General features: G+C 44.6%; 1 protein-coding gene across 1 annotated transcript in view; it reads left to right on the top strand.

The window, feature by feature from the left end:
- Positions 1-5581: 5581 nt before the first annotated feature.
- Positions 5582-21873, top strand: part of GARS1 (glycyl-tRNA synthetase 1) — a 28196-nt gene continuing 11904 nt past the window's right edge. Inside the window, exons 1-10 of the mRNA XM_005150017.3 lie at positions 5582-5796; positions 9556-9657; positions 12559-12661; positions 12890-13031; positions 14069-14157; positions 15546-15622; positions 17330-17475; positions 18469-18618; positions 20175-20337; positions 21231-21395. Of these exons, the coding sequence (XP_005150074.1) occupies positions 5620-5796; positions 9556-9657; positions 12559-12661; positions 12890-13031; positions 14069-14157; positions 15546-15622; positions 17330-17475; positions 18469-18618; positions 20175-20337; positions 21231-21395 (1314 nt within the window). The 5' untranslated portion in view covers positions 5582-5619. The remainder of the gene's footprint in view (positions 5797-9555; positions 9658-12558; positions 12662-12889; positions 13032-14068; positions 14158-15545; positions 15623-17329; positions 17476-18468; positions 18619-20174; positions 20338-21230; positions 21396-21873) is intronic.

Genomic DNA, 21873 nt, shown 5'->3' with positions numbered 1-21873 from the left:
ACTCTCCTCATGACTGCCCCCATGAGCTCCCCTCTCAACTGCCCCATGAAATCATTTCACGACTGCCCCTCCTGAACTCCCCTCTCAACTGCTCCCATGAACTCATCTCACAACTGCCCCTCATGAGCTCCCTTCACGAGTGCTCCCATGAGCTCAGCTCAAGACTGCCCCTCATGAACTCCCCTTACGACTCCCCCTCATGTACACCCCTCATGACTGCCCCTCTCAAACTCCCCTCACACTTTCCCCTCTTGAAATTCCCTCACAACTTTGAATGGTTCATAGGAGTAGGGATGCACCAAAAGTAGCAGAAGTGGTTGTTGCAGCTCCGAGATGAAAACAGGGTCTGTGAACAGTCCTACCCCATGGTTATTCGCATACTGTGTACCATGGTGTTGGATGTGCCCCTGCTAGTTTTCCCCCTAACATAGCTTGGGGGAAAGCAGGAGCTGGGGGCTGGAACCTAGAATTAGGCTGGATGCAGCTACCCTATTCTGAAGGCTAAACGAATGCAGCCCTATAGAGGAATGTCAGGTTAACCCATTTATGTGCTTGCCTCAGGCTTTGCTTAGTTTACTGCCAGCCTAAAAATCTGCCGGTGCTGGGAAATCATCTTGAAACTTGTCTGCACATCGCTGAGGCTCAGCTTATGTTCAGAGGGATGCATCTGCCTGATTTTGCTCCCTTGATGCCTGAAATTAGCTCGGGAAAAGCAGGCGGCCTTTCGGAGAGGGAAAGAAAAAAAAAAAGAAAGAAAAAACCAAACCAAAACAACAACAACAACAACAAAAAACCAACCAGAAAGAAACCAAAGCGGGGGCGAGAGGGAAGGGAAAGGGAGGGTTTGAGGATTTTGTCTCAGGGAAAGGCAGCCCAGAGGCGTCGGAACCTCGGAGAGCCGTCTCCGCCGTCGTTCCGCATTGCGAAAGCCCCTTTCGATTGGGTTGGGGTGCCCCTCGGTTTATGCAAAGCATCCCGACACGGAAACTCTGGCCCACGCTACACCTCCCCAAAACCCAGCGGGAATGCTGGAAAGCCGGGAGGCCCCGCGCCGGGGCCAGGAACTGCGGTGGGGCCGGGAACAGCGGAGGGAGAGGCCGCCTGCCATCTAGCGGCAGCGGGAGAGGCACTCCGAGGCCGAGCACAAACCCCCGTCCCTCCGTACGCAGGGGGTGCGGGTTGTGTTCTGCGGGGGCTCGGAGAGGTTCGTGCCAGCGGGGTCTTGTGCATCTGCCAGGAAAGTACACCGAGCCGTAAGTGCGGTGGAGCAGAAATGGTTCTGCAGACTGATGAGCTCCCCACCCTCTTGCACGGCTCCTTTCTTCCTCTCTACACCCCTGCGAGGGATTTTTTCCTCCTTCCCCTCCAAAGTCCCCTTGGCTGGAGCAGGGCTCCCTCCTTCTCTCCATCCCTTTCCATCTTCCACAGCGTCCTTTCTGCCTCCCATTTTGTGGCCTCGCTACTCCGACGCTGCTGCTGTCTCCGATGGGGACCCAGAGAGGGGAGCAGGGGGACACAGCCATATTTCTGTTCTCCCTTCGGTGGCCTCATAACTCTGTGACACAGTGCAGAACTTTCAGGGGGTGCTTGTACCTCTCTACTCTGCACCAGGAGTCTGTAAGCTGAAGGAGGGGATGCCTGAACACACCCCACCCTTCCTTTCCCTCTTCCTGCAAATTCCCTTATGCAATAAATCCTGTTGTGCTGGGTATCCCCTGTGTTACAGGCTGATCTGTCACTTTTCATGTTCTATGAAGACAGGTTGAGAGAATTGGGGTTGTTCAGCTTGGAGAAGAGGTAGGGATAGGACAAGAGGGAATGGCTTTAAACTGAAAGGAGAGATTTAGATATTAGGGAGAGATTCTTTCCTGCTGCACAGAGGTTGCCCAGATAAGCTCTGGCTGCCCCATCCCTGGCAGTGTTCAAGGCCAGGTTGGAAAGGGCTTGGAGCAACCTGGTCTAGTGGAAGGTGTCCCTGCCTGTGGCAGAGGGTTGCAACTAGATGAGCTTTGAGGTCCCTTCCAATCCAAACCAGTCTAGGATTCATCCCCACAGCATAGCCTCATATGCAGAGAAGGAAACGGAGATGGCTTTACAGAGGCCAAAGATCCCATTCTCCCCCACATCCCTGTGGAGAGTCCTCATGGGGGGGCTGCACATCACAAACTCAACATGGGCATCTTCAAATAAGCCCCCTCAAGGTGCTTATCAAATGCAAAGAGCGACAGAGCTGGAATCTAATTTAAAAGGAGGGGAAAGGCTGAGCTCTGGGCAGTTGTGAGATGTTAACCAGTGGCAGTGGTGTGCCCAGGAGTGCTGGTGGTTACTAGGGTGCTAAAAATTAAGCCAGATGCTGAGTCCTCTTTGCAAACCAGCGCAAAGCACAAGGCGCTCTGCAGCATCAGATTCTTTGCACTGGAGTGAGTGTGAGCAGTTTGGTGGCACCCCAGGACGATGGGGGAGATGGTACTGGCACATTGATAGTTCTGTGCCCCAGTCCACAGACCCTCTTGTCAGCCCTGGATACGCGAGGCCTGCCCAAGCAGCTCTGCACTGATGTAAAGCTTTATTTTTAGCTCTGATAGTGGCTTCTTGATAATTCCCAAAAATATTCAGCCCTACACACTGAAATCAGCTTAGAGATGGGGTCCAGCCAACCCTGGTTGTGCCCCAGTTCTGGGGGTCCAGTTTGCTCACAGTCTCTCATTAGCAGCTATGATTTGATGCAAAACACTGCCTGGTTTTCTTCCCTTCCTGCTCAACCTAGCAAGGATCCATCTGTATGCCTTGGGACCAAGGACCTTAAATCGTGCCATCAGTCTCAAGTAGTACCATGGCAAAAGAGGCAGTCGGGATTTCCTACTATCCTACTCCCTATCCACCCTCCTCTAACCTTGCTCAGGAAATGTGTCCACCTTCGTTTTTATTTTCTTTTATTGCTTTGTTCGTTTATCTAAAAAACCAACATGACATGACTTTTAAAGTTCAAGTTGACTGCAGAGACCAATCCTTGTGCAAGCCCAGAGCCCAGGCAATCAAATGTGTCATGCAGGATTTATTCAAAAGGACAGGTCTTACATCTTGGTCTTGCTCTGTAGGTGCTCTCAGCCAGAAGCTTTTTAAAGTCCTCTGGGGAAAGCTGCCCTCCCAGCAAGATGGAACAGGCAGGGAGAATGTCTTTTCAGCCTTTGTGTTGAGGCTGTCCTGTACCATGCAAGGAACCAGTGCCAGGCATGTTTCATTTGCAAGGAGAGACATTGCTGGGATCAGGAGAGGGTGCAAGGCATTTTATTGAGGAAAAAAGGCTCAAAGCATCTCCATCCTTCTGATGAAAGGCAGCAAGGTGCTGCCCTGGGGACCAAGTGTGCTTGGCCACCAAGTATAGAAAGAAATCTAGGACAGGGTAGAAAGGGAATTTTTGAGATGTGCTGCTATCTGATTCTTCAGGCTCAGCACAGGAGAACTGAGATGCTCCTGGTCACTGGGGTTTCCCATCTCCCTGGGTCCTGCCCATGTTTACTTCCATGTTTCCTCCATGTTAGCAGCAAGCTCTCTCCTCATTTGTCTACATGAGTGATTTTTTTCTGGGGCTGATTCTACTGTCTTCACATCTTAGATCGCCATGACAAGCTAGAAGGAGGCTGCAGAGCCCTTATGCTCTTATCAGTACTGCTTTAATTAAAGAAAATAATAATCAGGACAAGAGAAAAGCTCAGCATTAACCTCATGCTAAAACGCTTTCCAAGTAGGTACGCCAGTGATATAAAAACAGCAATTTGCAGCTAAATAAAAATAACAGTTAAGCATCTGAAATACAAATACACCATTGAGAACAAGCAGATAAATATTCAGCTGCGTTCATTACGAGGTTGAGGCTGTCTCTCAAATAAACAGACAGGTACAAAATAGCAGCCTGAATACTCCAATTAGCCAACATTGCAGCAGCGCTGACGCTCCTGGCCCCAGGCAAAAGGGAAATGAGGAGGAGGTTGGGGGCAGCAGGGAAAGCATGTGTGGAAAATTCTTTTTTTTTTTTTTCATTTAATTTGCCTTAATTTTTGTTTTATGGAACCAGTGTTTGGATTCTCCTTCTTGGAGGGCTTTAATTCCCAGGGATGGGGTGTTCTCATGTTCACAGTTACAGGCTGGGCAGAGAAGAGATCCAGAGCAGCCCTGTGGAGAAGGACTTGGGGGTGTTGGTTGATGAGAAACTTCATATGAGCCAGCAGTGTGTGCTCGCAGCCCAGAAAGCCAACCGTATCCTGGGGTGCATCAAAAGGAGTATGACCAGCAGGTCGAAGGAGGTGATCCTGCCCCTCTACTCTCATGAGATCCCACTTGGGAGTATTGTGTGCAGTTCTGGTGTCCTTATTGTAAAGAGGACATGGAATTGTTGGAACAAGTCCAGAGGAGGGCCATGAGGATGATCAGGGGACTGGAGCACCTCCCCTGTGAAGACAGGCTGAGAAAGTTGGGGCTGTTCAGCCTGGAGAAGACTGCGTGGAGACCTCAGAGCAGCCTTCCAGTATCTGAAGGGGGCTATAGGGATGCTGGGGAGGGACTATTCATTAGGGACTGTAGTGACAGGGCAAGGGGCAATGGGTTGAAACTTAAACAGGGGAAGTTTAGATTGGATATAAGGAAGAAATTCTTTACTGTGAGAGTGGTGAGGCACTGGCACAGGTTGTCCAAGGAAGTTGTTGCTGCTCCATCCCTGGCAGTGTTCAAGGCCAGGTTGAACAGAGCTTTGAACAATCTTGTCTAGTGGAAGGTGTCCTTGTCCATGGCAGGGGTTGGAACTGGGTATATTAAGGTTCTTTCCAACTCAAACCATTCTATGATTCTGTGTGGCACTAGTGCTCACTGGGGCTCTTTTCTGCTATGAGGATTTCCTTCCACTGATGAAGACCCACCACACTCATGCCTGCAGGGGAAAGCAGGTCTTGGCCTCCTGCCTGCTGCCCAATACCCAGTCTGTAGGTGCTGCCTATCTATGGAAAGACTACGGATCAGTGCAAACCAAAACACAGCCAAGCCCAAAACCTACAAAGCCTTTGCAGCTCAATCACTGCAGCAGATTGAAAGAATAACACCCAGTGCCCAGTGCTTCCCTACCCTGCAGTGGGGGCACGTGCTGGGGCCCTGGCTCCTGCACAAGTGTACGCAGGGTGAGTGGGGTGGCCTGGGTAGGCGATGGGGCCCTGCAGAGCCTTCGTATGGGGCTGATGGTGGGGGGGTCTCAAGCAGGCTATGTGCCCCTCAGGTACAAGTGTCACCGCAGGGGGCGGTAGGGAGCAGTACCCCCCTGGAGCACACGCACTCCATACCCCTACCCCACAACACGCCGCGGAGGGGGGTGTAAGGGGTTGGTGTTGCCGCGCATGAGCAGCCCGGCCCTGGAGCGCTGAGTGCGCGACGCTGGCATTCCCGTGCGCCCCCTGCCGGCCCGCCAGCCGCACCGCACCGTGCAGTGCCGAGCCGAATCTGCGGCGAGCGTGTGCTGCCGCCGGCGGCTGCTGCTGGCCGTGCTGAAAGTGCGGCGGCCGTGCGCGGGCCGGCTTTACGCCGGGCAGGATTTCATCATGCGGCGGGGGGCAGGGCGGTGTGCCGCGCCTCTCCATGCCGCTGCCGCCCCGTAGCGTCCTGCCCGCCCTGCTGCGCCTGCTGCGCCGCATCGCCAGCCCGCCCGCTGCCGCCGCCCCGCTTCACTCCCGGCACGCCCCGGCCGCGACCCCCATGGACGGTCCGCAAGCCGAGGCGCTCCTCGCGCCCCTGCGGCAGGCGGTGCGGCACCAGGTAATCCTCCTTGGCCCAGCTGACCTGGGGGTAACGCGGCTGACGGGGGTCCCGCTGCGGCGGGTGGTGGCTGACGGCTGCCGGGGTTCGACAAGGGACACCCGGCGGGGAGGACCCGGCTGAGGGGGAAACGCTCGCCCAGGGGGACCTGCCTGAGGTGGGGACACCCACCCAGGGGAACCCGCCTGATGGGTGGACACCCGCCCGATGGATGCACGTCCTCCCGGGAGGACCTGCCTGGAGCGGGGGGGTTCCAGGTTCTCCCTGAGGGGCCGGGTATGTGACAGACCCGGCTGGAGCTCCGACCCCGCTGCGGCTGGCTGGTACCCCGGCTCGGGTCTGTGGGGAAACATCCCCCCTTAGAGCCATGCCGGCTTGCGTAGGGTGGGTTTGCCCTCCTTGTGAAATGAACGCGGTGTTGCCCCTCAGCTCCACGGGGCCGGTTTTTCGACCCTCGAGTTGCGCGCCCTGGGGTACTGCGGTGCCTTCTGGGCTCTAACCATGAGTAGAGGAGTCACTGTGGGTCTACCAACGGCTTCTGGCCCTCGGGTGTGCAGGTGTCTTCCTTCGGGTGGGTCTTGCTCTGTCAGCGGGGGAGTGGGCTGGCAACGAGAGCGTGTGTGGGTTTCCCGTGGACTGCCCTTTCCCCTCCCCGTGGTGATGGAGGGTGTTAAAGCTGTCTTGCAGAACAGGATCTGTGCGTCAGTCTACCTGGCATTCCTCTTCTGGGCTTGATGTGTCTTCTTTCTGTGCTTGAGCTTGGGCTGACTTTGCCATGCTCTTAGGACCCTGTAGCTGGCTCTTCATGTTTTCTTTAGAAAGCCTGCATAGGGTTTATCATCCCATAGGGTCACACAGTGACTTCCTTTTAGAGCTGATTTTTTTCTACGTTTTGGAGCTAAACGATATTCTTTAGAGCTGCATGTTTGCCTGATGCAGTAAGGGATAGTATTTGCTTTGCATATTTTCCATTTCATCATTCTTACTTGTCTAGATATGTACCTGTCTCCTGTTACTGGGGCTACATCACGTTATTTTCCCATCTCCATGACTATTATCTTTAGCTTCCTTTTTACCTGAGAAGGATTTGGTTGTCTTTACTTCCTAAGCAAATCTTGATCTTGGTACCCTTGCTGTGGGGCTAATGGCAATGGAGCTTGCTCACAGAATGTGGGAGTTCCCCTCCCTGCTTTAGCAGTAAGACCTGTGCATGTGGGTTCCCCACATACCTCCTTTAAGTGGCTGATTCCATAGTGTTCTGCTTAGCTGCACACATAGCTGCGTGTGTCCCATGTATTCATAGGTTTGTGCATGTGTTTTCTCATTAAATGAGTAGATATATGGCTCTCTAATTATACCATCTTCAGTGACTTTTTATTATGAATCATTGTACAACATAATGCCATGACAAGAGGGCCTGTAAATAAAATCATGGTCTCTATAAGCAGCCAATTTATTTTAAAATCCTGTATCTTGGCTGCTGTCATTTGTCTTTAAAGTACCGACGTACCCCTTTTCTCAGACTGCCTTTGGGATTGAAAGAGCAGTGTGAGGTAGCAGGGAAAGGTTTGTGGGTAAATTTGAATAGCGGGGACCGCAGATATTGTGTCTTACAGCTGACAGCAGCGATTCACTGAGATATTTACACAAGAGGAAAGGGAGGGAGTAATGAAGATTGGGGTAGTTGATACTTTATGATGCAGGTGACCCTGGCTATCGGCTCATGGAGAGGTATGTTTAATTAAACCTCAGGGACTCTTAACCTATGGAGTGAGTGGCGTATCTTTCTGCAGCAGTGCCTGATGCAATAAGCTGCCGTGATCCAGGGGTGGATCCCTCTCTGCTTTACTGGTGTATGGGACAAAGCTGCAGCAAAATTTGCCACATTGAGTGCTGCTGTGCACTCCTCCTCTGGGTTGGGCTCAAGACCGTAGCTTTAATTAGACTTGAGTCCTGTCAGCAAACATCATTATTTGCTGCAGTTCTGATTTCATTTTTTTTATTCTCCTTGTGTATGTCTGAGCACTCTTCTAGATCAGGACAAAGAGTTGCTGCATACTGCTTTTAAATGCTCAGCAATGATCAGGGTGCAAGCTCTGTTGAGTCAGCAGTTGCTGCTTTGCTACTTACTGCCTTGATGTTTTTCCACTGCCGACCCCCTCACTCAACAAAGGCAATTTGGACTTACTACTTTAAAAGAGATAAAAAAAAAAAGAAAACAGATCAGATCCCTCCCTCTGCCACGTTACCCGGGAATGGCAATTGAAGTCCTCAGCCTGACAGTGAAAGTTTCACATTTTGGTATAACTAGTTAACAGGAAGGAAACAGCAGATTTGGTTTATTCTTGCAGCCAGCGGGGTTAGGGAGCCTGACAGGTTTCTTATTTTTCTTTTCTTTTCATTGTGTGTGTTTGTTTTAATGCAGTCTTTTGAGTCTTCCTCCTTTTATTAATAAAATTAGCCTTTGAGTTCCTTAGTCTCTGAAGCTCTTTTAGCTCTTCTGATCTGATTACTGTATGGCAGTCTGTGCATTCTCTTCTCTTTGGTTTCTCAGTGCCTGTAATATTAATGTCAGAAAAGCTCAGAATTTATGCAGAAGCTGGTGTAGTGGAAATGTTGCAATATCTTTGGATTGTTTGGGGGGAGGGGTTTTCTTTTTCTTTCCCCTTTTTTTTTTCGTTTTTGTTTAATAGACAAGTGTAGGATGAAAGAAAAATGCTGAACTTGGAGCATCCCTTTCTTAGAATATACCACTTGAGAAGGCATTGACATCTCTGTGCCTTTTCTTTCTGGGTCAGCTCCTTTGTCCTTCTCAGTAACTGAAAATAGACCTTGGGTTTGACTGAAGAAGAGTGGACTCAAAGGAAGACTTTTAATTAATTTATCTCCAAGAGCAAGCTGAGCATGACTGCTGAGGATCATGTTCAGAGGAGCATGCTGTTGGGTGTTTTGGGGTTGAGCATTACCTTGCTAGCAGGAAAGGGGAGAGTTGTCCCCACAGGGCAAAGAGACCTTTGTGGAAATATGACAAGGTGATTGTGATGGTGGTTTGACTCAGCTTAAGACCCCTATGTAAGCCCACTGTAAGGTTTTGCTACTGTGAAAAATTTAGGCTTTGGGTTTTTTTTGGTGGTTTTTTGATCTTATTCCCCCCCCCCACACACACTTCATTCTTTCTGAATGTTACTGGACAAGTTTTAAGAGCTAATGTTTTTGCAGATAATGCAATGCTTTTTTCATTTAGGCAGAAAATGTCTGTCTTCTGTGAGACCTTCTTCTGAAAAATTGTGTACTTGCTGTCTAGTTTCGAATGGATATGATAAAGTCTAAAATGGTCATAAACCTCGAAGAAAAGAGGTAGTAATAAAGAGCTTTATTACTGAGAAGAGCAGCACAAAGCCTGTGTTAACTGAGAATCCACTTAGTGCATCCTCAAAGATGGAAAACTAGGATGTTTGGAAATCTGATGTGAAGTGTTACATACAGGAGTGTATTTGCACACTGAGATTTTATAACAGGTCTGGGATTTAACAATAGTGTGTGGGGGTTGAATTTCTCTAATGATGTCTTGTTCTAACACTAAAATGCCTGTTTCTCACTTCTACCAATTGAAGCAGTCTCTTGAGACCTCTGTGGAGAGTGAGGAGGCAGGACAAAACCCTCCCTTTGGCTTGCTGGAGGAGCTGAAAGGAGGAGAGCTCTTGTCTGTGGTGTTCAAAGAAAGAATCTATGTCATATACTTTTTCTTCTTTTTTCTAGGGAGAGTTGGTACGGAAACTGAAGGAAGAGAAAGCTCCCCAGGTGGATATAGACAAAGCTGTAGCAGAGCTCAAAGCTCGGAAGAGGATCCTAGAAGCAAAGGTGAGTCTGGAAATTACATTTGAGTTCTACGGATTTGTCTGAAAAGCCTTGAAATCTCTACTTCATGCTTTTTTATAGTATTGATTTCGGCTAAACAGTCACAGCAGGGTGGACTGTTTGAATAACTTCTGAAATATTTTGTATTTTCCAACTAGTGGCAATTTCATCTCTTATGCTACTGTCTGTTAGCATTAAATCACAGTGAATGAACAAATAAATATGGGTTTGAGTGGTTCATAGTCAAAGTTGAAATTCAGTGCATATGGCACTGATCTTTGTTTACTGTATAGTTTTTTTTTGTGTACAATGAGAGAACATGCTGTTCATGGGAGTAAGACTCATCTTCAGATCTTTTGTGCAGCATTGAAATTTCCAGCATAGATTATATTTCCTTAGAAACCATTTTCTTTGCTACAGTTTAAACAAAGTTTTGGAGACGTTTCAAGTAGCCTGTGGTTTTTCTCAGCCTTAAAGAAAGGGATGTATTGAAATTGTGCCCCCTTTTTTAAAGGCAATTTGGGCTCTGAAAAGTCTTTCTGCAAATGGAATGATGGAATTCCAAGTTTTTGTTTCTAGATCAGTAAGAAAGTAAAAATACACTTCCTTATTCTGCAAGCTTCCCTCCCCTTCTCAAGCTAAAATAACAGAAAAAAATAGCTGAAGCATAAAACCAGTCAGGTGTGCAGATTCACCCAGGAAACTGTGAGGTTCTTTCTAATTTGTATTCCATATAAAAATTGTAATTTGGCCATAGTCTTAAAAATATAGTAATAAATCAATAAGCACACCTGCTTTCAACTAGCTTACTGTGGGAACATGAGTATACCCGAATTGTTGACCCTATTTATCCTACAGAGTCAAGCGAGGCAAAGAGCATCCTCTGTCAGGTCTGGTGTTATAGCTGCCTGTTTGCATACATTTAGTCCAAGTAAAAAGATACCATTTTTACTTAGTATTTAGCATAGAACTGTGCTTTGAAACCATTGCATATTGATAGCCAGGTTGTCCTGGAGTAAGTAGTGTATAAATGTTTTCACAATTCTGTTTCATAGTCCTTGAAGCTTGACATAGAGACATGTAGCAAGGCAGGTTAAGAGGTATGGTATCCCTGAGAGTCCCACTTTTCTGTTGAAAGAGTGCCTGTAAGATGGAGAGTAGAGACATGCTTACCAGTTATGCAATTTGTGTGGGCTGTATCCCAGTCTATGCAAGAACGACCTTGCAAACTCAGCATCTGCCCTTGTGAATGCAGCGCTCCAATGTAGCCTTCTGTCTTGATGGTGTGATGGTGTTTCCAGCAATGCATCACAGTCACTTGCATGTTTGCAGAAGGCAGCAGTGTGAATGCTCGTTAGCTTTAACAGCTGCTGGTACAGTTTTCAAGTCCTATGATTCCTACCTAAAGATAGCAGAGTGGTTCTGAATTTGAAGCTTTAAACAGGGCAGACCAGTTGAGTGTTTAAAATTCCTCAGCTTTATGTCCTCAAACCGTATCATAAATCAGTAGATGATTCTTCTCCTATGCAAGGTCTTTATGCTCCTTGAAGCAAAACACAGGCACTTTTCTGCCTTATATTTATTAATATATTTATGTTAATGAATGTACACCAGGTGGAAGAGACTGTTTCTTGACTTCTCCACCCGTTTGTTAACTATTCTCTTTTAGGTAATAGAAGAGGGGCTATACAGAATTCTGTACCTACTCCAGTTTACTCCTGTGCTGCTGGCCATTTCTCCTTGCCAGTTCAGAATTGGCTTGTGTCACTGCTCTCATTTGGTTGATCTCTGGGCAAAAGCCATCGTTTCTGTTAATGGACTCTTGTCATTGTGAAATGTGATTCTGTGTTTTTAGGCATAGTGTGCCAAATAGATTCACTCTTCATGCTTTAAAAATACTGTTCTGGTGTTTGCTGTCATGTGTGCTCTCTGTCTTTGACTCTTTCTGTCTCTCGTGCAGTTATGCCTTGGCTTATGCTAAGTTATGGGAGCAGCAGAGGTTCAGTGCTTTTAAAATTAGACTATATGGCTTTGCAGGTGCTAAAAAGAAAGAAAAGTTTGAAATTATTGGTGGTGCGATACTTTTTGTTACCAAAGCACTGTTCAAAATTATACCGTTAGACACAAGGATCTGAATTAATTTACTGAACTTTTTGGCCTAACCCTGCTTTAATTATCAATACATATTTCTTGAAGAAAAGCTGTCAAGTGTCTCAAATTCACTAATGGAGTTGGTTGCAGAAATCAAAGTTTTTCAGGTAAAATAGCGAGTCTGCTGTAAAACACTTTCACAGAGTCTGATCAGGGCATTTAGGCACTCCGGCTAAATTTTCTGAGTGCAGGGGCCGTGTTTGTGAAAGCCTACATTTCGCGAATAGTTATTTTTTTGTGCAAATAACTAAATACGCAACTTTGGAGGGTTCAGGGATGATATTTATAATCTTCATTGTCAAAATTCTTTCATGGAAGTGGCACTTTATTGAAAGCTTCATATATGCCAAGAGTTAGGTGTTTGTAGTCTAGTCACTTCAAGCTCTTTTTATAGTCAGGAGAGGGAAATAGGTCAGAAGAATTGCTTTAGAAATTGGTATTTCTTTCCCATGATTGTAAGAAAAGCTGAGGATAGCTAGCTCAGGCTTAGTCATCTGAAAGTTAGGGCAGATGAGTCCACTTCAAATGTCTAAAATGCTGCATTCAGACAATAATGTTCATTATTGAGTGCCTGAATCTCAGTGTGACTGCTTTGGATTCTCGTGTCCTTTGGAAAAAAGGAGCATGTTGGCAGGATACCTTTGTTTCAGAATGGTCTTTGCAGACTTTTGACTTAGAGTGGTGAATAGAGAGGATTTCTGCTCCTGCCATAATTGGGAGCTATTAACTGCTTTTGGTTTGCTTCAATTACAGGAGCTGGCCTTACAGCCCAAAGATGACACTGTGGACAGAGTTAAAATGGAAGACACTCTGAAAAGGAGGTTTTTCTATGATCAAGCCTTTTCTATTTATGGAGGTATGGCTTTGAAGAAATTTATGTTTTAATCCCCTGAGGCTAATGTTCTCTTTACTTACAGCCTTTATGTTGTGAGTTAAGGGAAGCTGATGGTTCATGCTTAGAAAATTACCTCAGCCTTAAAGCAGCTGATGGAAATGCTGAAAAGGGAGAACATTTCCTCCAAACAATATTGGTTCATGCAATCTTACACATACCACATTTTTTTTTACCTTTTTCTCTCTGCAGGTGTCAGTGGTTTGTATGACTTTGGGCCTGTTGGGTGTGCTTTGAAGAACAACATCATCCAAGCATGGAGACAGCACTTTATTCAGGAAGAGCAAATCCTGGAGATTGACTGTACCATGCTCACGCCAGAGCCGGTTCTGAAGTAAATATGAGTCTTTTGTTCTGCATCATGTAATTTCTGGTCATAGTTGATTTTTACAGTCTTCTGTAAAATACCCACAGGGATTCTGTGACTGGGTCACCCAATTTCATGCCTTGTTGCAGTGAAAAATAATTAGATCGCAGTGCACAGGTCAGCGTGCGAAGCTATTGTTCCATAAATCAGGGAGGACAGTGGGACTTGTGTCTGTAAGTCTAATGTCTTAATGTCACTTAGTAGTACCATTAATTGAATTACTACCTCTTTTCTTACCTAAAATAATTGCCTCTTTCTGAAAGATCAAGAAGACAAAAGGATTAGGTGACTTGCCTAAATCTGGAACACCCTGGTTGTAATTTAGGATGGTGACCAGTTTGCTTGACCATCCTTCCCTTCTCTGTGAGGGATGGCAATATGCAGTGTGTTAATTGAGCTCTGAATCCATATGATGCTTTGTAGTTCTCGGGATTAAAGCCATCTTTTATCCACAGACCAGGTAGAGGGACTATTGACCAGGTAGAGGGACTGTCTTCCAGGATGAGAGAATAGTTCAGACTCAGCCCTTTCACCTCCATGTGCCTCTCGTAACACTACCCACAGGTTTGTTAAGTGTGTCACAAGCTTTCAGAGAGCCTGAGCTGAGTCAACTGCATTACTTTCTATGGGTCACAGCATAATGGGCAGCTGTCATCGATCACTCATGTAAAATAGTGGGAATCTGTCCACCTGAATTACTGGTTATTCCTCACAACTGCATCTATGTCTTGCTTCAATCACAGTTCAGTTTCTAGAGGCACTAAGAGTCATCTTAATGAGACATTTGAAGATTTTAGATATATTGATACTTCTCACAGATCAGATTTTCTGTGGGATGGTACTGCTTAGTATGAATCTATAATCTGAAACAAGAGCAAGCCTGCAGTTTGAGTGTGCAGATTGAAGGACTTCTATTTGATAATGGTCTGTCCGCTGGGATCACACAGTATGCATGGATGTCTAGTGGCAGCTTTCATGTTCCTTTTTTGTGTTGTCTTTTCTAGGACTTCTGGCCATGTAGAAAAGTTTGCTGACTTCATGGTGAAAGATGTGAAAAATGGGGAATGTTTCCGTGCTGATCATCTCTTGAAAGGTTTGGTTTTGTTCCAAGGCTGGGTGGGCTTGGGGATTTCTTGTAGTGGTACAAACATGGGAAAAGAGTGTCTTTCTCAAGAAAGGCCAGTTGGTGTAGCCAGTCTTTCATATTTGTGTTTGTAGTTCATTAATCATACCATACCAATGGTCCCTTAAGTTCTCAGTTCCACCCAAATGTTGTGTAATGTCTTCAGCAAGGTACAGCATCTCTAGAAAATAGGTCCCTTTTTATCCTGTGTTATCAGGCCATAAAAGATCACTGTATTTAAGTTGAGGACTGCCTATGTAACAAGGTTCTTGTTCTCTGCCATATTCTAGTCTTGGTTTTCTTGAGTTTCAATTGCTTTTTGTTCAGAATTGATAAATGATTTAATGATGATGTAAAGGGGCAGAGCGTGCATTCCCTATGCAGAATTCCCTATGCATACAAGGCAGCTGCTGACATTCTTATACCTTAAAATTCAGCTGGCTTTTGGGAACACTAAGTAGACTTCAGGCATTCCTTAGGTTTGCAAAGTCCTGAGACTTCCTTCTGGTTACTGATTAAAATTTGTTAAACAAACAAAAATCACATGAAGGAATTGTAGAAGTAAGAAACCTATTAGGAAACTTTCTCCTGTACAGCTCCGTTGTGAAAGGATTGTTCTGTTCTAGGTTTAAGTGGGTTGTGTTCTCCAGTTTTCTAGCATTTTCCTTGGAACTTAAGTATGTAGAACAATCTATATTAGCATAAGGCTGCTTTCATAATATTCAGTTTAATTTTTTGCTTCATTAAAAAAAAAACAAAACAACAGAAGCCCATCTAGCCTCTTCCTGCTTTGCACACTGAACAGTGTTACAAACAAGAGTGTCCCTGTCTCATCTGCAGCCCATCACTGGTGAACAGCCACCTGCTGCTACTGCCACTAAAAAGTCTGACTGTGTTTTGCAAATGAGAGTGGGAAGTCTTGGCGTTTGTATCTCATGGAGGATGTTGTGCTTTAAAGTGGGATGCCGTCTAACCTTACTGTACCAACTCAGTATGTGCCTCTGAGTGCATTTGGATAAAATTAGCCTTGCTAGCTCAGGATCAGATGTTGCTTTTAATTTCCAGTCTGTATAGAAAGAAAAGGAGAAAGGGACTACAAAGCCAGTGCTTGGCTTTAGAGGAAGGAGTATTGGAAAGGAACTAGATAAAATCCTGTTTCTTTCCCTGTGGCACACCTACAGTGAACTGCTGATCAGCCTTGCCCTGAGGACATGAGTGAAATTACCTTGACAGACACTAGTGACAGCTGGTAGACATACACTTACACTGGAAGATCTTTCTGATTTGTCAGGCTTTAGATTGAGGTCAGTGATGGTCAGTTGCAGTATAAACTCACTACATACATTTCTCGCTTGCAGCTCACCTGCAAAAGCTTATGTCTGACAAGAAGTGCACAGCAGAGAAAAAGGCAGAAATGGAAAATGTTCTAACACAGGTAGGCACCTGCATGGGGAGGTGAATGCTTCAGAGATGTGTGTGTAGCAGAAGAAGTGTAATGTGCTAAGTCCAGAGGCAGTGTCCCTTCTGTGTCTCTGAAGGTGCTCAGAAGCCTTTACCTCAGAAAGACATTTTGGGCTGTACATGCTCCTAAATACTGAAAACTTGCTCATTAATAAATACTGTAAACTTGCTGGGTAATCACATGTTCTTTCTTCTGCTGTTCTGGAAAGTTATCACTATCATATTTGTCTCTTGAATGTTGGATTGGTATGGCTGAACCTCTGTCCTTGGAGATTCACACCCTGGCAAAAGGCCTGTTTTTTCTGAGTACCCCCTTTACCTTTGTGAATCCCTCACTGCAGTATTATGATACAAAGGAAGAGAGATGGATAAGAAGTTTTGTCAGGGTTCTTCTGAATCAGCTTAGCAGTGAATTGCTGTGTTTTAAAGTTGTCTTGGCTTTAAAGCACTTGATATTTGTCCCTCTGTCCTGAGCACCCCACACAGATTTTCCTGTGTTTACCCATAAGAATAGTTGGTGCTCCAGGCTCACGTTCCTGAGCAGCTGTACAGATCTTTGCCTTTATTATTTCTTTTTCTCTTGCTTTGTTTTTAATATTTGTTGTCATGACTTCTAGGATAAATGCTTCCAAAATGTTTCCTTCCAGAAAGAGCAACTTATATTTTTCAGTGTATCATATTGCTAAGTAGCTGTCATTAGGTTTTCCACACTACAGCACTGAACTTTGACCATCCTTCAGGGGTTTCTCTCTATTAATAAGCTCGTCTGTCTCCTGTCTTGAGTTTTCTCTGATACATGAAAGATTATGACAATTAGTGCTAGAAACAGCTTATTCTATTTTAACTTTGAGTGTTAAATCATTGCTGTACTATTCAGTATAGATCCTTTATGGTACTTAAGTTTAGAAACAACATCTAAATATATTACGTGAAAGGCTAGTACATAAATGCACAGAACAATGCCAGAAATCGTGGCTGTTGTGTGGTTAGGTTGCAGTTACAATTGATTCTACTACTGCTTGATTCCCATCTTCCAGAAAAAGGGGAAAGTAGGTTGCTGGGATGGGCTGACATTATCCCGCTTGTGAAAGCGTCGAAGTCATTACCAAGTTGTTTTCAGAACAAATGGAAAAATCTTTCACTAAGAAGCCCTGTGCTGCAGATTTGCTCTATTTAACTAGAATGCAGAACACCTCTAAAACATAGCGTGAATATTGTATTTCATGCAGCAGCTGAAAGAGAAATGAATGCAGACAAAGCCCTGCAGAAATTTCAGCTTTCTGCTCTTACTGCTCTTATTTTTTTTTTCATTCCCAGAACAGTGCTCCCCATGTTTTAGCTGAAACTGTTCAAAAGAAGCTACTGGTGGGTGGTGATGCAGTCCCCATGACTTTTCTTCTGCTTTACTCCCACTGTTATGCTTGCTGCTTCCATTTGTATCTAGGTTTCGGAGTTCCTGTGGTATGACTGAGTCGTGGATCTGCATTACTAAAATGGGTTTACAGATGTGCAGTGTGTTCTTCTATTACTGGTTCAAACTCAAAAATTTAGGTTAAAATGGAATATTTTGGGCAGTTGATTCAGAGCTGTGGATCATGCTAAGCAAAAGAGGAAGAGGACGTAATTAATTTCTGTTATCTTGTCCAATAATTAAAATCATTCTTCTGTGTTTTGATATTAGTTGGACAATTATGGCCAGCAAGAACTTGCAGATCTCTTTGTGAACTACAATGTGAAATCACCTATCACTGGGAATGACCTGTCCCCTCCTGTTTCTTTCAATCTGATGTTCAAGACCTCCATTGGGCCTGGAGGAAACATGCCTGGGTAGGTACTCATGCTGCTCACACCCTTCCTTTTTCATAGATCCCTTAGAATAAAAATAAAGTCTCAGCAGGACTGAAATAGGAAATTTCTTCTTTGAGTAGCCTTTCCTGCCTTTCAGTCCCAGTCCTCTGGCAGGTTAGCATTCCCTCTACTCTTGGTGAAAGGTGGGAGAAACAAGGAGCTGTTGCAGAATCATTAGAATACTTGAAGCAGCCAGATTGTGTAGATCACAGCTGTGCCCTTGGTGGTTGGAGTAGTTTCCATAGAGGCAGTTAACACTGGGTCTGCCATTGTCAGTGACTTCATGGCTGTAGGGAACCTGCTTCGTTGTACCTCTTTCAGGATCAAGTTACCTAGCAGTGTGATCCAGTGTTAGCATCATTTACTAAGTGTCTGTGGTTATTGTGAGAATGTAGATGCTGTTGTCTTGAGTTGGGATCTTGAAACTAAATAGAAACCTCCCGTGAAGAGTGAAGAATCTGATTCTTGTGTATGCTCTTCGATGGCATCTGAGATACATGTAGTATGTGATCTCCGGTGTAGTACATGAAATAGTTTGTGTAGGTGGTATTCTCTGTGGAAGTCGTAAATCACTGTAAGGGTTGTAAGGGCCTTACACTGAAGTCATTTCGCAGTTTTTTTATGAGCAGAGCTGCAGTCGTGGTTTGCCTGCAAAATCCACATTTGTCACAGGTCACTGTATTTTATTCAGACACCTTTTTGCATTCCTTGCTTGCATCTCAGAAGCAGCCAAGTCATACAGTTTATTTGTGGGAGCAGCTATGGGATGCTATGTTAAGACTGCAGCTGATACTTGTTTATTACCCCCCTCCCCCCAAAGTCTATTACTTCATTGTTTTGTGTTTGGAGTTAAAAGATTTGAAAGCAAAAGGACCATCTTCAGCTTTTGTAGTAGCTGTGGTTTTGTTTTTCTCACTGTTTCCCAACCCTTTCACTTTCTTGATTTTTAAATCTCCCCCATCTCCTTTTCAGCTATCTGAGGCCAGAAACTGCACAGGGAATATTCCTTAACTTCAAACGTCTTCTAGAGTTTAACCAAGGCAAACTGCCTTTTGCTGCTGCTCAGATTGGAAACTCCTTCAGAAATGAAATATCACCCCGCTCCGGCCTTATCAGAGTGAGGTACTGCAAATTTCCTCTTTCAGCAGAAGGGTACCTGGGAGCACGTATCACCTCCTCCATTTTCTTCCAGTGTTTGTACATGAGTGTTTCCTTTTGGTGCCATCTTCCAGAAGGTTCGTGAAAATGTGTCTGGTGAATCTTGGGATTCACAGACGAACTCATTTACTTAAGGTTCTAACTACAGAATTCTGTGTAAGCTTGAGAAGTAGGGTCTCCGAAATAGTTGTTGTGCTAAAAACACGTAGATTAAACTCAGTTTTACTACCAAAATTGGGCTTCCATCATAAACTAAATCATATTAAAGGTTATTTCTGTTCTCAACAGGACATGCAGCTTTTCTTATTTAATTACATTCATGTGATTTATTTTAAAACTGAAACCTGGATTCAAAACATGACTGACCTTGCAGCAGTATTTCCTTGTCTCAGTTCTTCAGATTCTGCAGTTCTGCAGGTTATTATAGAGAGCAAGTTGTGAGATGAGATGACCTGACATGTCTTTGTGTCCCAAGATTAGTCAAGCAGGAAAGCTCAGGGTTATTGAGAATGACTTAGAAGCTTTCTATCTCAGGATAAAAGTGATTATTGCAGCTGGTTAAGGATAATGTCTGTGTTTTAACTGAACTGTTCTGAACAGCCGTCTAATTTGGAACAAGAACTCCTGTGCACAGTCAGTGTGGTTCTGCTGTTCACACAGGCAGTATGTGCTGTAAACTTGGTAATTGATTAATATGGTGCCATAAATGTCACTGAGAGGCCATGGCATCATTAGCACTAAGGGAGCTCTGGAATTTTCCCAAAGAGTCCTGTTCTGTCTTGCACATCTGGAAATGGGAACTTTTCTCATTAAAATGCATTTGCAGTCAAATATAAATTATATGCTTGTGGCACATTTACTGGAGACTGTTATTATACTATCATAGCAAATTACATCCTGATGCCAATGATTTAAAATTAATGATTACCTGGAGCTTTTTTAAAGGTTCTTGATAACAAGCTAATTCAATGTAGAGTGATTTCAAACAAGAAGGCCAAGAGTTAATGTATGAGTATAGATATATTAAAGACAAGTCTTAAACTAGAAAGTGATTCAGCAATGGTGTACAATCGTCTTCAAGAAATTAGCACCTCATCCGAGCTATTTTGGGCATCTCTGATATGCATTAAGGCTACAGAATTAATCTGTGGATTAGTCTTCACTGACCCTGTAGGAAATGTATCCTTCTAATACAGGCATCACAGCAATGTGGAAAAATTTCAGAGAACTTCTGGAAGTATTTCCAAAGGTGGTGTTGCCTGCTCTGAATCATAATGATGATAAATGTGGCCTGCAGATCTCTAGATGAATTTGTAGAAAGTTCTATTAGGAATTTGAAGATGAAACTTAAGTCCAATGTTGAGACTAGTTCGTGTTCCAGTCTATATATTGTCTTGGCTCTGGGTTTGCATATGTCTTTACTGACTTGCTTGTGAGAGGCTAAAGCATAATAATTTCTTAGAAGGGCTGTGCTAACACATAGCATATTTAATACATATGATTGTTTGTATTTCTGTTAGGGAATTCACCATGGCAGAAATTGAGCACTTTGTGGATCCCAGTGAGAAGAATCACCCCAAATTTCAAAATGTGGCAGATCTCAACATCCTTCTGTACTCTTCCAAGGCCCAGGTCAGCGGGCAGTCTGCCCATTTAATGCGGCTGGGAGATGCGGTCCAACAGGTAACGTTATTTTTGCAAGCACATGGAGCTTGCTCTTTTGAAAATTGCTCTGAAGGCTAACTTACAAACTGTTGTGTTGGTGCAGCTGGGGTTTGCTCCCAGTTCTCTTCAGTGAATTCAGTGCTGCAATCCAAGCCTAGTCCTTGTTATCAGTAATGAAAGGCTGCAGGTGGTGATGGGATAGGGGTTAGAGGTTAAGCTTCACACTTACCTAATGGGAGAAGAACAGTAAGGAATACTCTGCCCAAAGCTCAGCAGTGGCTGGGAACCTAACACTCAGCTGCTGACTGCCATCAGTACGTGGCTTGCAGGTTGATGTTTCACTGCATGATTCTTTATGTATACAAATTATGAATGAGTCAGTTTAACAGCCCTCTCCACCCCATCCCCCTAAAATGCCAAATAAAAAAGAAACCCCAAAACAACATCCCCCCCAAAAAAACCCCTAATTAAAAATAAATAAAAAAAATACAAAAGAACAAAACAAAAACCAAACCAGCAATAACAGAAGAGAGAATACCACTCCTCTGTTGTATTGCAGCTGTGAACTGTAGGGTACAATTGTGGGGTCCTGAGTCATAACTGCAATTCCCATAGACTGTCACAATATCAGTGACTGTGTTGTTGCATACAGCAGGGTATTTTCAAGTAAGTGATTTTTCAGAGACAGTGATGAATCCTTAAGAATTTACTGTTCTGTTCAGACAGAGATAACTGCGAGTGGCAGTAGGTGAATTTGAAAAGATGTAATAATTTCAGGCAATACATACTACTTTATCACAGGCAAGAATTTCTCTCTGTAACATGTCAGTTCATCTGCAGAAGTAAAACCATGACTTTGCTTCCTTAGGAATTAATGTTTGATTTTTTTTTTTTCCTTTTTCCCTTTCCAGGGTGTGATCAATAACTCTGTTCTGGGTTACTTCATTGGCAGAATCTACCTCTTCCTTACAAAGGTCGGTGTATCCCCTGAGAAGCTGCGCTTCCGACAACATATGGAGAATGAAATGGCTCATTATGCCTGTGACTGCTGGGATGCAGAGTCCAAAACGTCATATGTAAGTGATAAAGTGAGGCAGCAAGTAGCACTCCCAGTCAGATCTATTGATAGTATAGGAAGGGGCTCTGTTATATTTCTTGGTTTTAAAAGCTAGGGCTGCGAGTCTGATGTTTCTGTTCAGTCCCACATTGGTATGAACACACTGCAGTGGAAATATTCTGAATCCAGGGCTAAGTGGACAAGTCAGCTCCCTTCAGTGAGCTTACACAGAGTTCATGAACTGTTCATGCTTCTTTGTAGGTCCATGATTCAGACTCTTTTTGCTGGAGCCTGAAGTTGCCTGGGGGCTTTTCAATGGCTTAATTTCAACTGGAATTAAAAGATACCAAATCCTGGTGCTTTCCAAAGAGTATAACCCCTGTAACAGCAGTGAAGAAGGATTTGTTTTGCTGGAGGTGTTATTCCAAGATAGATTCCTTCCTGCTTGAATGCTTGGTTTTCCTTTCCTACTTCCAAGCTGTAAGAAATGAGTTCAC

Source organism: Melopsittacus undulatus, chromosome 1 (assembly GCF_012275295.1).
Source record: "Melopsittacus undulatus isolate bMelUnd1 chromosome 1, bMelUnd1.mat.Z, whole genome shotgun sequence".
Classification (NCBI taxonomy): domain Eukaryota; kingdom Metazoa; phylum Chordata; class Aves; order Psittaciformes; family Psittaculidae; genus Melopsittacus; species Melopsittacus undulatus.
The sequence above is the reverse complement of the archived record's forward strand: the minus strand, read 5'-3'. Positions and strand labels throughout refer to the sequence as shown.